Consider the following 15,817-nt stretch of genomic DNA (forward strand, 5'->3'; position numbering starts at 1 on the left):
GTAGGTGCAACACAATTTGCTTCTTTCGTCAGACTGGAACGAAAATGGGAAAAACTGTAGTTCCTGAAACATGTTAACCGTTCTATTACGCGGGCACTTCGGGTTAGTTTTGTTGGCGAATTCTTACTCTCACATAGACGCTTGACCAGATAATTACAATCCATGGCATGATCATACACTGTTTACATTTGAAATGTATTATATTCTCACTAAACTTTCAAGATCAAGGATTCCTGGCAATGTCATTTACAGTTATGTGATATTCGGGATGAATACTCAGCTTCATGTCATCTGGTCAGAGGGCTGTATCGTAAATCAGAATGTTCTGTTTTACAAATCGATCATTGATATGTTGCACAGACAGGCATATGACAGCAAATTTCAGGGGCCGGTTACCGGTTCAATTGTATGCTACTAGCAGTGACACAGTTGGTTGTTGGTTTGTTGTTTAACGCTGCACTCAGCAATATTCCAGCTATATGACGGCAGTCCTTAAATAATCAAGTCTGGTCCAGACAATCCAGTGATTATCATGAGCAGTGATCCACGCAATTGGGATCGATGACATGCATCAACCAAGTCAGCTAGCCTGACCACCTGATCCTGTTCATCGCCTCTTACGACAAGCATAGTCACCTCTTACGGCAAGCTGGGTTGCTGAAGACCTATTCTAGCCCGTATCTTCACGGGTCAGCAGTGACACTGAGAAACCTGGATCTTTATTTTATGGAGTCACTTTCTGCCACAGGTTTCCCATAACATGCGTTGGCATTTACAGTTTAGATAAAATACATTTTCTTTCTCATATGTTGAGGTGTCATTAGTATCATGTGATATAGTCAATACAGTAGGCCCCTGCCTGCCTGGAGTCTGACGGTCAGGACATGATCTTTTATCGCCACCAAGGACACCACCTTCATAAGTCCTATTGTAGGGTCTTGCTTGGTCGACTCCATCACGGTTCTCAGCTGCAGTAGGCCCTCACTCTAATGCTTTTAAATGCCTGAGATCTACTTCAAAATAAGCACAACATGATCTCAATGCCCCAACGGCTACCATTGGATCAGTGAACATAAGTTAACAATAATCATGACTTTAATCCCTTTGGGAATAATATCATGATTATTGTTGACAAGTTGTTGGTTATGATCATCACAGAAAAACGGTGTTGTCAGTAATGTGTAACATTTGATTCTTTTCTGATAATTTTGATTCATTTTAATCTAGAAATGGACTTTTATACTGACAGTTTACACCATGACAGAGTTACAGATAAGCTGCATATTTGCGTAAAATACCAAAAAAAATAATAATAAAATATATAAAAAATATTTCAACCCAATTACTTTCTATTAACTTTCATACAGAAACACATGCATTAAATGAAAAACTAAAATGTATAAGAACATACTTTCTGATTCCAGCCTATATTTGGAACTGTTATATACGGCTAAAACGTTTCATTTTGTTTAAAATCTCAAAATGTTTACTCATTTTGGGAAAAACCCAATAGAGTGATGAATAGATAAGTGAAAAAAATATTTGTTGCCCAATGAAAAATGTAATAACCCAATTAAAAACTCAATTGCTCAAAAAGTTATCTTGAGCTCTGTAATGATATTGCCACATAATGTCAGTAAAAGACATGATTCATATTCCTGAACAAAATGAAATGTTGCCTTGCAAAAATGTTTCTGAATATCTGCAAATGAAATTTCAAGAGACTATATCACATATGAATTGTTGTAATACATGATATATAAAGTGTTATTATCATGATTATATTTGCAGCCTTTTATATCTAAAGAAAATCTCTGCAAACTAATTTCAAGAGAACACATTCATGATTTTTTTCAGCCCGTATTGTGGACGCTGTGTGAAGAAGTCACTAGCAGTTGCTCACAAGAGAGACCTCCATGTATGGCTGAGGACACAGACATCAGCAAATACTGCAGTCTTGAGGAACATTGTCTCCAAAACACAAACCCATAGACAGATACTGGCACTACAACCTCGAAATGTGTATCAGATATGTAACTTCTCAGCCCTCAGGATTGCCAGGCCTATACTCAGGGCCCCTTCTTCGCCTTACAAAGTTATCGTCTTCTCCCAGAGGGACATGTCGGTCATTGGACGACTGGCTGGTGGCTTCGGGCGCTTCCTGAGAGTTCGATATCTGATACTGACGGGCGCGGTTGGGGGAGGAGTGGCGGTCAACAAGGTTGGTGGACAGTATGGGTCAATATCAGTCTGTCAAAAGACTTTTGAGCATACTAGCAGGAATTTGTCTTTCTGCTTTCTTTTCTGTAACCATAGTAACAGATTAAGATTAAGTAAACATATCAGTTGACAAAGGAAATTTCATATCAATTATGACTCAAAAAAGACTTATGTTTACTGCTGTCAAAATATGATATTTGGATGATTTGAAATGAATCCGAAACTTATCCATTTTACACACTTTCACAAAAGGGGACATAATCCGTATCACTTCAATCTCATTAAAATCAGATCTTAGTTTTCGCTACCGCTAACCAAAAATCTGAGCACCTCCCATTACTGGTCACGTCAGAACGACCTTTCGCGAACATTGACCAACCAATGAAATGGCAGACAAGAAATTGACATTTGCTAATCAGAAGGCAGCTATCTCGAGCTTTACGGCACTTGTTTCAAACTGGCGACTACGCTTCAAAACATATTTTAATGTATTCTCGATTAAAAAATTTAAAACTGAACAAAACAACATTCTGGAATGGCTTATAGATGGTCAAGATTGTATGGATATAATCATAAAACCTGTAACTGTCGTTCCGAATACCACGTGTTAAATATTTCGTGGTTGCATGATTAGAAAATACATTCTGACTGTCACTTTCATGATCTGGTAAGCGACGCTGTGATTGGTTGGATGAAAGGTCATGCTGACGTGACCCATAATGGGATGTCCTCAGATCTTTGTTTAGTGATAGCGAGAACTAAGATCTGATTTTAATGAGATTGTTATCACTTTCATTTAGGAGATAAACATACTGTGTTTTCAATGTAGAGCTAGGTTACCTGTAGATTTAACCCCGCTAAATTGAATTTGGAACCGAACGCGCAGCGTGAGGTTTCAAATGTTAAATTTAGCGCGGTTAAATCTACAGGTAACCTAGCTCTACATTGAAAACACAGTATGTTTATCTCCATTCTACCATGACTAAATAAAACGCGAACTCTTTGGTGTTAGTAAATATACTGAGTGAAGCGGCATGGGTTGAGTTCAGTGTTTTAAGTGGGTTATCGATCTGAATTGCGGAATCACCGAACAAAATATGGTGCTGTATATACACAAGCAGTTTGTTTACACCGTAATACTTCACTCGAACATATGACAGGCATTAAAAGTATATAATCACGGCAACTTGGTAAGCTAACATGAGGTGGGCATCCCTAAAGAAAACAAAGCAAGCTTTGCAAGGCTTTCGCTCTACATTGCGCGTCACCATTATGACATCATATCGCTCATTGTGACGCAAAAGATATGACGTCACAGTCGTATATAGAAAAGCGCCAAAATTCCAAGCTCTCTGTTGTCTCCAAAACGTAAATACATTCCCTTTGTGGATTTCTGTCGTATTTTTCTGCACGAAATGTATTGCCACACATCCTTTGAATATTGTAGTAACCGCATCTGTGCATTTTGTAACCTGTAATTGTAGATACAATTATTTGAATATGCCTACCGACAATGACTGAAAATAGTACTATTCTATCAATTTTAGCTTCCGCGGTGATGCGGTCGTCAAACCAGCTGTTTCAATCAGAGGGGTTTATTGTGATTTAATAGCCTCTGATTGACCAATCAGAATCGAGTAAATTACAAATTAAATTGTTGTTTTTTAATGTTTTCTGCCTTCTGTTCTTGTGTTTTCTTGGGGCACAGAGAGCCTCATCATCAAAGGGATCGCAAATTGCTGTGCAGAGTTGTGTGCCTTACTTTTGTCAGGATCCTGTGGTTGAAAGTTTGAATCCCCGATTGGCCCAGATAATCATCCTTGGTCTGTTGGCATTTTCCTTTTGGATTTACCCAAGTGGTAGAAGTCTTTGGCTTTGGCCTTTCTCCACACCAACGGGATTCACTGTCATATTACAGAAATACTGTTGAAACGGGCGTTAAATCCATCTCATTTATGCTTCTGTTTTCTTATTTCACCATTGTGTCATGAAACCTGCATCACTTCGGGCTTTCCTCCCACATCAAGGTGACCCGCTGTGATATAACTGGAATACTGTTCAAAGCTGCTCTAAAACTCTAACTTCTGTTTTCTTACTTTTCTATTTGTTGTTTTTTTGTAGAAGATTGACAGTTGGAAAGAATACTTTCCTGACCTAGACTGGATGAAAGAATACATTCCTGAATCGGAGGCTCTGGCCCAGCTTGCATCCAGCATCCGAAATTTCGCCAAGCACACGATGGAGACAAATGAACAAATGGTTAATATCCTCGTTCCACTTGCCATGCTCTCCATCCGTACCATGCTCACTGATGTACATACTTTCATTCAAACTAGGCCCGTGAAGATCCGGGGTAGAATAGGTCTTGAGCAACCCATGCTTGCCGTAAAAGGCGACTATGCTTGTCGTGAGAGGCGACTAAGGGGATGGGGTGGTTAGGCTCGCTGACTTCGTTGATGCTTGCATCGATCCCAATTGCATGGATCGATGCTCATATTGTCAATCACTGGATTGTCTGGTCCAGACTCGATTATTTACAGACCGCCGTCATATAGCTGGAATATTGCTGAGTGCGGCGTTAAATAACAAACAAACAAACAAAATCATTCAAACTAAAACGTACAGGCTTGATTTGGGGAGTTTGATTTACCTTGCATGTTGACATAAAAAGCTAGTTGCACCCTGGTCACATTAATCTTTCACAGTTGAAACATTGATGCGTTAACTGTTCTAAAAGTACAATCTCAGATCTCTGATGACTGTGTCATGAATTATATAGAACAGGGATTTGTGATATAATATGGTAAATAAAGCTAAGCGGTGTTGAATGTGTTCAAAGATTTATGTTATGTGCACAAGTAAGGGTTGCATAAACTTTTGATTTTCTTTTACATGTATTCACTTGGTGCATGTAGACATTTTTTTTATGTTGCATTTTTCAATAATAGATTGCATTGGCGCATGTCATATGTAGCTAATTTGAGCCGTGAAGTAGATCATGTTACATGCAAATTTAAGAATGATAATATTTAATTCTAATTCTAATTCTAATTCATGCACAAGCAATTCTGAAAATTAATAATATAAGTTAGGCTTAAAAAATAAATGAATTGGTTCTCAGGCAATGACTTTTGAAAATAAAGTGCAGGCGGGTGGTGTTTTTTTGTTTTTTTTGTGCTTGTAGTATGTAACCAAATAAACAGATGTGTACCATCAACCTGGGAAAGTGCCTCCTACATAAACAACCATACAAACTCCTATGGTCACCATGACCATAACACAAGATGCGCAGTCAAGTAGTGCACATTGGGAAGTAACTGTGCTATATTGGATCACATTGTTTTTATGTATTAGTATTTTTTTTTTTTTCTTTAAAATGGAAATAAAAACGAAGCATGTGGCAGACTTTATGATGATGCGGCTGGTGCCTGAGAACCAAGACTATTGGGTTTTTTAGCCTTAGTTTGCATTGTTTGAAGATGCAGGAAGTCTACAGGATCTAAAATCAGGGCTCCGGGGTAGGCTGGGGTAGAATGGCAGTCTACGCTTTTTGTATGGGGTATCTTATCCATTGGGTGGTCACATTCGGGGACTTGGTAGATAGTGTGTACGGGTACCCTGACGACAGGGATAGATGCTCATGACATCAATGCTTGTCAAAAGAGGCGACTAACGGGATCGGGTGGTCAGAGTCGCTGACTTGGTTGATGCATGTCATCAATCCCAATTGTGTAGATCGATGCTCATGGTGTCAATTACTGGATTATCTGGACCAGACTCTAGTATTTACAGCCAGCCGTCATATAGCTAGAATATTACTGAGTACAGCCTTAAAAAGCAAACAAACAAACAAACAAAACGTCAATCACACAAGATATTTGAAAAGTTGACAGTTTATCATTGTTGAATTCTGTTTCAGAGTTGGCTGAAAACCAAACTGTCCGACAATAAGAAGGCGGTTGTTGATTGGCTGAGTCAGCACTCTCCACCTGACCTTGGGTCAACGTTGGTGGAAGGTAAAACCGGTAAATGTCGTCATCAGCTTTTGCGTCAAGGTCCAAGGGAGATAACTCATGTCAGGATTGTTGCACTTCAGGGACTTTTCAATCCTGTAACATTTTTGGACTTGTGACATTCCAGTATCTTGTGACTGCCCATGACTGCATGGCTTTCATATATATCTCACTGTCATTAAAGCCAAATCCTTTACTCCCAACATGATATCTCACTGCGTGAACAATTGAAGACACCTCCAGTAAGCATTGAGACTTTTATATTCGTAGCACAAGCAAGTGAAGCGTTCAGACAAGTATGTTTAATAATTGTATCTCGAAAACGTATATGGTCAGGATTGCCGAATGCAAAAAATTAAAGCTGTGGTTTTATATTGTTGATATCGTAAGCATCCTGTCGTTCTTGCAAATCAGTGGTATCTACAACATGAGGGTTTTCTATCAAGGCTATATTTTTGTTCTGTGGCAGTGACTCAGATGCGCTAAAGAACCCACTTATCCTTTAGATTGAGGCTCTCAGTTTCCTCATTGTTCAACTGATGGCTGATGCAACCTCCTATGGAGGGGATGTCAGATATCTTCATGCAGATCTTATCAGAAATATGTTATACGTCGGAGGCGAGTGGTATGAAACCAAATGAGGAACTCATAAAACCCCATGGACCCTGAGTGATACTGCTTCAACAAATTTATCTCACAGACATGTTTTAACATGACATTGTAAGAGAATTGAAAGAAGTTGATAGACCACAGCTTTTAGAACGAGCCGAGGTTGTGCTGTGTCGCGTGACTTTCATTGACACGCGCAGCTTCTCTCTGTCCGAAATCCACGCAATATTTTCTTTTTCGCAGCATAGAACCTTGTAAAATTTGAAGAAAGCAGAATGAAACATGTATCACCATGTATCATGTATCCCAGAAACTGGATATTATTTTTTTCGTATAATTTTCATTAGAGTGTAATAGTATCACCTGGACTTATTAGCTGAGCTTACTAGTATAAACCAAACAGAATCTTACTAGACTCTGGCTTCAGGCTTGTGGCAAAGTCGCAGATTGTTGTGTGGAGGTAAAATTGTCATCATGGAAGTGAAGTGCATTTCCTTCGCTATATTAATTATAATCTCACAACTAACATGCTTTGCCTGTAACATATCCAAGATACTGTCTTAGGATCAAAACAGTCAGAGTTGATTTTAATGTGCTTTTAATAAAATATATAATCAATAATGATTCACTGAAATGATATGAGTTATCTCCCCATGCCTTTCACCTGATAACCCAGCCTCTCTTTGGTCTGTATCTTTTAGTTTGCTCTTAATCTGTTACATCTCAATTACTGCTTTGTTACCATGGTTACAGTTGTCAGTTTCTTTTTATAGTTTTGGTGTTTCCATCTATTTGTTTTCAGTGCACATTGACTGCACATCATTTTGCTTATTATTCAATTGTCATTTAAGTAAGTCTAGTTTTCAACAAACTTGTCTCAAATTTAAGATCTTTGCAGTGATACAGAAGTGAAAAGAAGTGTTTCAGAAGCATGTTCTTCATAATCATTCTTCTCATCTGCCCAGGGAGTGGATGGTCCGGGGTTGATCCCTGGCCGTGTCAGACCAAAAGACATGAGAAGATGGTACTTGTTGTTACCCTGCCTGGTGCTTGGCATTAGGGGCTAAAACAAGGACTTGGCAGCTCAGAGTCAGTATACTGTGTCTGAGTGGGGTATTCATGTTAAACTGCAGCATGGTATCTCAATGGGCTAGCACTATAAAATCGGCATAAGTCAAGATTCGTACAAGCAGCTACACACACACACACACACACACACACACACACACACACACACACACGTGTGTGATTGCATGTCGCTATGTAAGTGCAATAACCTTTAATGTGATGTTAAACCCTGTTTCACCTCACTGATTGTTGATGCTATTATATTGAGTTCTTTTTATTTGATTTCCCATTCTAAAGAAAATTTGTGCATGTGTTTCATGTAATACCTGTATATCAACATTATATGTTTTGCTATGATAAAACAGTGATGTGTATCTATTGACTGCATGCTCATTTATACATATCATTATCAATAAGGTATCCACAATATTCATATGGTAATGGGAGGCACGAGTGGCCCCGTCGTCTAAGGCACCGTGATACGCTGTGCAGAATTGCGTCCCTTGCGCACGCCAGAAACCTATGATTGTGGGTTTGAATCCCGGTTCACCCCGATTATGTTTCTAGGTTTGTCAGCACCATACCTGTGCTCGTGGGTTTCACCAAAGTGGTAAAAGTCTGAGACCTGCATTACTTCGGGCTTTCCTCCCACATCAAGCTGACATGCCGTAATATAACTGGAATACTGTTAAAAGCGGCGTTAAACCCCACTTACTCACTCACTCATCTGGTAATGTTAATTATGTGTTATATAAATTGTGATTTTTAAGGCCAGACTTGTTTATTTGTTGGTTTACGGATTTCAGTTAAGAAATCCTTGTCGATATTAGTGATGGGATTTTGGCCGGACTTCTGTGTCGCAATTTATTGCAATTATTTCTATGAACCTTATGCTTAAAAAAAATAAAAGAATTAGTTCCCAGGCAATGACGTTTGACAAAATAGTGCAGACGGGCGGGGTTTTTTTGTTTTTTTTTCATTTTCAAACTATCATGTAACCAAATGAACAGTAATGTGCTGTCAACCTGGCAAAGGGCCTTCCTACATAAACAAGCATACAAACTCCTATTGCTGCCATTACCACAACATGTGGTTCACAGTAAAGGGAAGTAACTACATAACTTAAGATTCTTATGGGTTTTTTTTTAAAATGGAAACAAAAACGAAACGTGTAGTGGACTTTATGATGATGTGGCTGGTACCTGAGAACCAAGACTAATTGCTTTTGGCCTAAATACATCAGAATTCCCCAGCAAATGTTTTTTACAACTTTGTAGTCGTCTGCAATTTTTTTTGATGATGCTATGATCACAACAGTCGTAACAGAGGTATTGTGTACAGGAAGCTAGTCACAAATAGTTTCGCTTTTTCGATCCCAGGAATCAAGTTGCTAATTTCTGAATTTGAACATTTCATTCTGACTTGTCACTTATGTAAGTTTTGCCAACAAGATGATAATATGTTTGATTTTCAAAAATGTTATATACTGATACATTTTCATAAGTATAGTACGTCATGATATACCTGTTATACTGCGCACTTCTTCTTGATAATGGGAAAAAACTGAAAAAGAGATCTGATCTTTTGCCGTTTCACCTCTTGTATGCGTAATTCTTTTGTGTCTTGAAAGCAAAGGTTTGCATTCATCAGAATTAAAATAGATCCCTTTTGTCACCGAAATCCGTAAACCAATTTTAGAAAAAGTCTTGCCGGATGAGTTGTATTGTATTCTGACATGTTGCTGCTATTTTGCCTCCATCAGGGTTAAGTCGAGAGGTGCCCTTAGTCCTAGGCCCAACTCCAGGTGTGTAGAATGCAAGAACATCTCTGTCATATATATATGTGTCTATTTGTAGTCGGTGTGTGTTGTCCTAGCAACCTGTTTTGGGCGTGTATCTTCACTGTTTCCTTTTAAAGTTTGCTGTAAAGTTTGTTCAGTTTGGAGCAGTGAAAATCTTGTTCATCCAGTCATGTTCCTGGTGAGATCATCCATCTCTCCGAGGCCAGAGTGTGAACTGACTGTAATAGTCATCTTCCCACCCTTGCCGAACTAGGCTGGGATTTCTGGGCTCGATTGTAGTGCCACCATTAGCTCCTGTTGATCAATCAGATTCCATCTCTCACATCACTTACATTTGCCCAGTCAAGACAATCTGATTGATAATCAAGATCTTAATTGTAATAACGGGTCTTACATCACGAAGTGCATCAAATCACATGAGCACCATTATTCAAAACATGGAAAGATTTGGAAAATATCTGTTGAAGCTGAGTTGGCGGTGCACATGCTTTGCAAATCCTGCAATCTTCCGAAATCTTCACGACTTTTTATGAACCGGATTTCGATTTTGTAAAACGACTTTAAATGGACTATGCAATGACTCGTCAGTCCAGCCAAAATACAACTCAAAACTCTGCCTGTTTCGGCAAGGGTTGAAACTGGACTGTTAAAGTCAGTTTACTCTCTTGCCTTGGGAAGATGAAATCATCAGGATCATTACGTTTTTGGATTAACGACTCATCGCTGGAATGTTGCTGAAAACATCATGAATTCTCACTCACTTACTCACTCACTCACTCTCACAGGGTTTCAGATCGGCTTATTTTCATGGACATTGACTAATTGTCATTCAGAATATTGATAAAGAAGTATGTCCTATCCAAAACTGATGAAATGTCCTAATGCCATTTGTATCTTGCAATTTCCCTGACTCGGTGTGGTTGTGAGTTTGTTAATTTCATTTGGAAACTTGCCAGTTTTGAGAGCCGCGTTTTTCACCCCTTAAGACGTTTCATGACAAAATATTTGTTGAGAACATCTGTGATAATGAGCATGGTGAGATATGAGTTATCATGTGAAAACTACAGATAACAGGGCTTTACGAGATGCAGTCATGGATCGAATGGATGCAGACAAAAATATATTGCATTCCAAGAGACATGCAATAATATTATTGTCCCATATTCTTGACAAGAAATATACAGGTCCTGTAATTAAAAAAAAAGTACAGTAAACCTTTTCATTTCTTTAAGGAGTTGATGCATGTCATCGATCCCAATTGCGTGGATCGATGCTCATGGTATTTATGATCGCGATCACGGTGATCAGCTGATAATGTGTTCTGAGATGGGGGGGAAAACATTGTGTCATTGGAAAACTTGAGTTTATTACAAATGTTAGTAAATTTTGGGAGCCATGCTTTATTGCATGTTAAAACCGAGTTAGCGCTGTATTGAAGCGCAATAATGAGGGAACACTGAACATACAACTTGTAATGTATGTGAACAGTCCGCCGTCATATAGCTGTAATATTGATGAGTGCGGTGTTAAACAACAAACAACAACTTTACAGGACCCTCATATTTCCTGTAAGAACCCTTGAAATTAATTATTGGGGGTCACACATCCAAGTCCCTACTTAGAGCTGCAGTCTAGATTCAGTAAAAGATTGTGTTTTAAGGTTTTCGAGGCTTGTCAAGAGAATAAAAAAACACCACTATGAAGTCAGTTTAATAAATTTTGATGCATGTTTTTAGATCAGTTACCATGGTGATGGTGATTGTTTGCTGTGTACCACCTATGCTGGTGGTGGATCCGAGGTTGGGAAGCAGCGCTGAACCCTTATCACAAAAACTAACAATAATTTATTGTATTGCTTGGTTTACAGATTTCTTCTTCAAGACAAAATTAGAGCCTATGTTTTTTTGGTTAAAAGTAGTAAGAAATTAAGAAAAGTGGAACCTCTGATTCTGTTTTTCATTTGGCATTTTAACAGTATTCCAGTTATATCATGGCGTGTCAGCTTAATATGGGAGGAAAGCCCGAAGTGTTGCAGGTGTCAGAAGTTTGTCACTTCAGTGAAACCCACGAGCATGGGTATGGTGCTGACAAACCTAGAGACATAATCGAGGCGAACCTAAGACAACTGGGCCACCCGTGGCCCCCCCCATTTTTGGTGAAATGTGACAGGCATGTGTTAATGTATTGTAGTGTATTTACAGGAAGTAAATAAAATGTGCTCGAACGTACAACTAAAACTATCTATTGTAGTCATTGAGCATGTATTTGGTTCAAGGAAACTATTTATGATTTTATGTTATGTTTAGAAGCATGATAATCAGTTTCTGCTGTATTTAAAAAAAATAATCTTATTGCTCCTTTTTATGGTCTGTAGATTTGTAAACCAAGCAATTTGAAAGAAATTTTGAAAGAAAAAAATGTGTACATTGTCAAGTTGACTTTCGGTTTAAAAAAATGTTATCCCTTCTGTTTTTGACAAGCCCTGGATCCACCTCGGTGTGCTTTATGTGATTGTGAGGATTGTGTGTTATGGTAGATGGGGGGGTGAGTGGTGTTCTTGTATTCTGCACACAGAGGAAGGCTGGGTCATGCCCTGTGACCTGTGCTGTTTCCCCACCCCTTGTGCTAGAACCTCCGATGGACACCTTCACATCTTGTCACAACCGTTATTACTTTCACACTGGCGTAGGAACAACCTGAAGAATGATGGGGAAGCAGTTGAATCCTTGACCTGGTCGAGTAGCGTGCATTTCTTTTATAACCAACGAGGCTCTGTTTAATACCCATTCTATTTCTAAACACAATAATTGGAAGATACAAAGCTGCACTCGTAATAAATTTCTGTGAGGTGGCTTACTTGCCTCCAGCGAGATCTGGCGCTACAGGTCCTTTGTTGTGTGACGTTACATTACAAAATCAGTTTATTTGGACCAGATTGTTGTTTATAAGTGACCATTTGGCTTCGAGAATCCCATATTGTCTGTAAGGATGCTACACTTTTGCTTCCAGTTGTTAACAGTCAGTATTCAAAATCATGCATTGAAAACAACCAAACTGATGGTGTATGAAATTTATTGGCAATTCAATTGGCATAAATAAATTTGATTTGATTCTTCTTGGATATATTTGCATACAAAGGAAATTATTTTGTCATACTTCAAAAATTGGTTCCTAACCCCCAGTTCCTGTCCCTGTTTCAGTACTTCATCCATCATGAAGATCCCAATTGGTCTTCAGCAACCCATGGTTGTGACCAAAAGGGTGGTCAGGCTCGCTAGCTTGGTTTGATGCATGTCATTGTATCCCAATTGCGTGGATCAATGCTCATGATGTCACTCACTGGATTGTCTGGCTCAGACTTGATTTATTTATAGACCACCATTATATGGCTGCATAGAAAGGTGTAGTGTTTCTCCCAGACCCTTAGCCTAAAGAATAGAGAAAGGAATCCAACTCAAGTGTAGAATGATTGGGCAAGTCTAGATTGCCTCAGCAATTGTTCTGGTCTTTATTTGGATTTTATGTGTTTAATTTTGTAGACATATATTTTAAAATAAGGTAACTTTATTTCTGGGACTAACTGTTTGTGCAGCTGTAGTGTTGAGATTGAAACTGATAGTTTTAGGATATAAATTTCAAAATGGAGAATTATGCCATGAATATTTTTGTGTTACCATGACTACCTGTGTGTGTTACCGTGACTATCTGTGTGTGTCAGATGCGAATGTGTCGACCACGACGGCAGTGTTCGGAGAGGCCAAGGCTTCTGGTGCAGAATACAGCTCTGACTCTGTGAGTACCGCAACAAGCAGATTTTTTTCTGTTTTCTTTGATTGCAAGGTTTTAAGCAGCGGAAAATACAACTGAGACTGGGAGTTTCAGATACTGTCGGTCTTTGAGACTGGCATAAATCCTGTTGACATATTGTTGAAATATTGTTAAAATAAGTATGAGATCAACTCAAGCTGAGCCTGTACTTAACAGCACTCCACGTAAAACATAAAAATAAACCAAAATTTCACAATGTTTCTTACCATATACGCACCCAATGTGTTATGTACTTCCTGGATTTATTGACGGCCTCCGTGGTCTAGTGGTAGAGCGTTCGCCTGGAGAGCGGAAGGTCCGGGGTTCGATACCCGGCTGCGTCATACCAAAAGACGTTAAAAGAAGGTACTTGTTGTTACCCTGTCTGGCGCTTGGCATTAAGGGGCTAAAACAAGGACTGGTCAGCTCGGAGTCAGTATGCTGTGTCTGAGTGGGGTATTCATGTTAAACTGCGGCATGGTATCTCAGTCAACTAGCACTATAGATCGGCATCAGTCCGGGCTAGTACAAGCAGCCACACACATACACACACACGTGCATGCACGTTGCTATATAAGTGCAATAATCTTGGACGCGACGTTTAACCCCATTTCACCTCACTTCACCACCTCCTGGATTTATTGATGACGTTACACCGCATGTGTATTTCGGGTTTCAAGAGGTCCCCAGCAACCTGTGATGGTCGTGAGGGGCAACTATGTGGATCTGATGGTCAGGCTCTGTGATTTGGTTGATTGTGTGTCATCGCACCTCGATTGATTACAATATGGTCTCTGAATTAGCTACCCAGACTCAATTATTTACAGGCCATTGTTATAAAATAATGCAGAGTTTGGTGGTAAACTACAAACAAAACCAAAAACATTATGTTCAAGCACATTTGGCGCGGATGGGTAGCTTAGTGGTAAAGTCGTTCGCTCATCACGCCGAAGACATGGGTTCGATTCCTGACATTGGTACAATGGTGTCCCCTGCCATGATATTGCTGGAATATTGCTAAAGGGCGGTGTAAAACCATACTTACTCACTCACTCACTCACTCACTCACTCTCTCAAGCACATTTAGTTTGATCAGAACAAATAGAGAAGTTAACAAATAACTATTATTCATTTAATAACATCTTTTTACACTGGCTGATGCACAGTAGTTGTGCAGCGAATTCAAACAAAACCATGTGAGCAGAAATTCATGTTGACATGCTCTCCCTCTGCTGCAGACTGACAAGAAGAGGCTGGAGCGCGTCCAGGGCGAGATGATGGAGGTTCAGGTACGACCCACATCAGCATCTTGTGTCCATTACAAGGATTAGCAGAATAGAAGATAAATCAAAATAATTTATGTATTTCTTAGGGTCAAATTATCAGATTATGATTTTTTGATGATACCATGATAATATTATGATATACCATAGCAGACTACGATATATTGATATTACCATAACAGACTACGATATACTGATGTTACTATAACAGACTACCATATACTGATATTACCATAACAGACTATGATTTACTGATATCATCATAACAGACTACGATATACTGGTGTTACTATAACAGACTACCATATACTGATATTACCATAACAGACTACGATATACTGATGTTACTATAACAGACTACCATATACTGATATTACCATAACTGACTATGATTTACTGATATGATAACAGACTATGATATACTGATGTTACCATAACAGACTATGATATACTGATATTACCACAGCAGACAACAATATACTGATATTACCATAACAGACTACGATATACTGATGTTACCATAGCAGACTACCATATACTGATATTACCATAACAGACTGATATACTGTTGTTTACATGGTAAAACTACAATATGCTGATGTTGCCATGGTTACAGCTGCGGTACCAGAAGGAGATAGAGCGTCTGGAGAAAGATAATCGAGAGCTGCGGAAACAGCTGCTGCTGAGAGAGCAGAAATCAGGGAAGAAGAGGGTCATGAAGGTGGGTGGCGCCACGGGTGGTCCAGTTGTCTGAAACTTGCTGTGCAGAAATATGTGCCAGAAACCATTGATCACAGAAGCACCTCGATTATCTTGGATGTTCATTTCAAGGAGTGTGTTTCCATACAAAGGCTTCAGAGGAATATCTTTCCCAATCCTGTTTGTTTGTCCACAGAAGTCCTTGATTGACATGTACTCGGAAGTCCTGGATGATCTGAACGTGTACGACTCCAGCTACAACACACAGGACAACCTGCCCAGAGTACGTAGCAATGCTGGCAAAATAGGACATTACA

General features: G+C 39.1%; 1 protein-coding gene across 4 annotated transcripts in view; it reads left to right on the forward strand.

Moving 5' to 3' along the window:
- Positions 1 to 15: 15 nt before the first annotated feature.
- The window catches only part of LOC139470736 (dynamin-like GTPase OPA1, mitochondrial), a 35,956-nt gene continuing 20,154 nt past the window's right edge, over positions 16 to 15,817 (forward strand). The window contains exons 1-9 of one of the 4 annotated variants that reach the window (XM_071253010.1): positions 16 to 102; positions 1,858 to 2,221; positions 4,342 to 4,479; positions 6,140 to 6,245; positions 9,673 to 9,714; positions 13,430 to 13,503; positions 14,757 to 14,807; positions 15,418 to 15,522; positions 15,697 to 15,783. In XM_071253010.1, the coding sequence (XP_071109111.1) occupies positions 71 to 102; positions 1,858 to 2,221; positions 4,342 to 4,479; positions 6,140 to 6,245; positions 9,673 to 9,714; positions 13,430 to 13,503; positions 14,757 to 14,807; positions 15,418 to 15,522; positions 15,697 to 15,783 (999 nt within the window). In that variant the 5' untranslated portion in view covers positions 16 to 70. The remainder of the gene's footprint in view (positions 103 to 1,857; positions 2,222 to 4,341; positions 4,480 to 6,139; positions 6,246 to 9,672; positions 9,715 to 13,429; positions 13,504 to 14,756; positions 14,808 to 15,417; positions 15,523 to 15,696; positions 15,784 to 15,817) is intronic. The other 3 variants (XM_071253011.1, XM_071253012.1, XM_071253013.1) reach the window with 3 other exon arrangements.

The sequence above is a fragment of the Haliotis cracherodii genome, unplaced genomic scaffold (assembly GCF_022045235.1).
Source record: "Haliotis cracherodii isolate W230 unplaced genomic scaffold, xgHalCrac1.p SCAF_21, whole genome shotgun sequence".
In the NCBI taxonomy this organism is placed as follows: Eukaryota; Metazoa; Mollusca; class Gastropoda; order Lepetellida; family Haliotidae; genus Haliotis; species Haliotis cracherodii.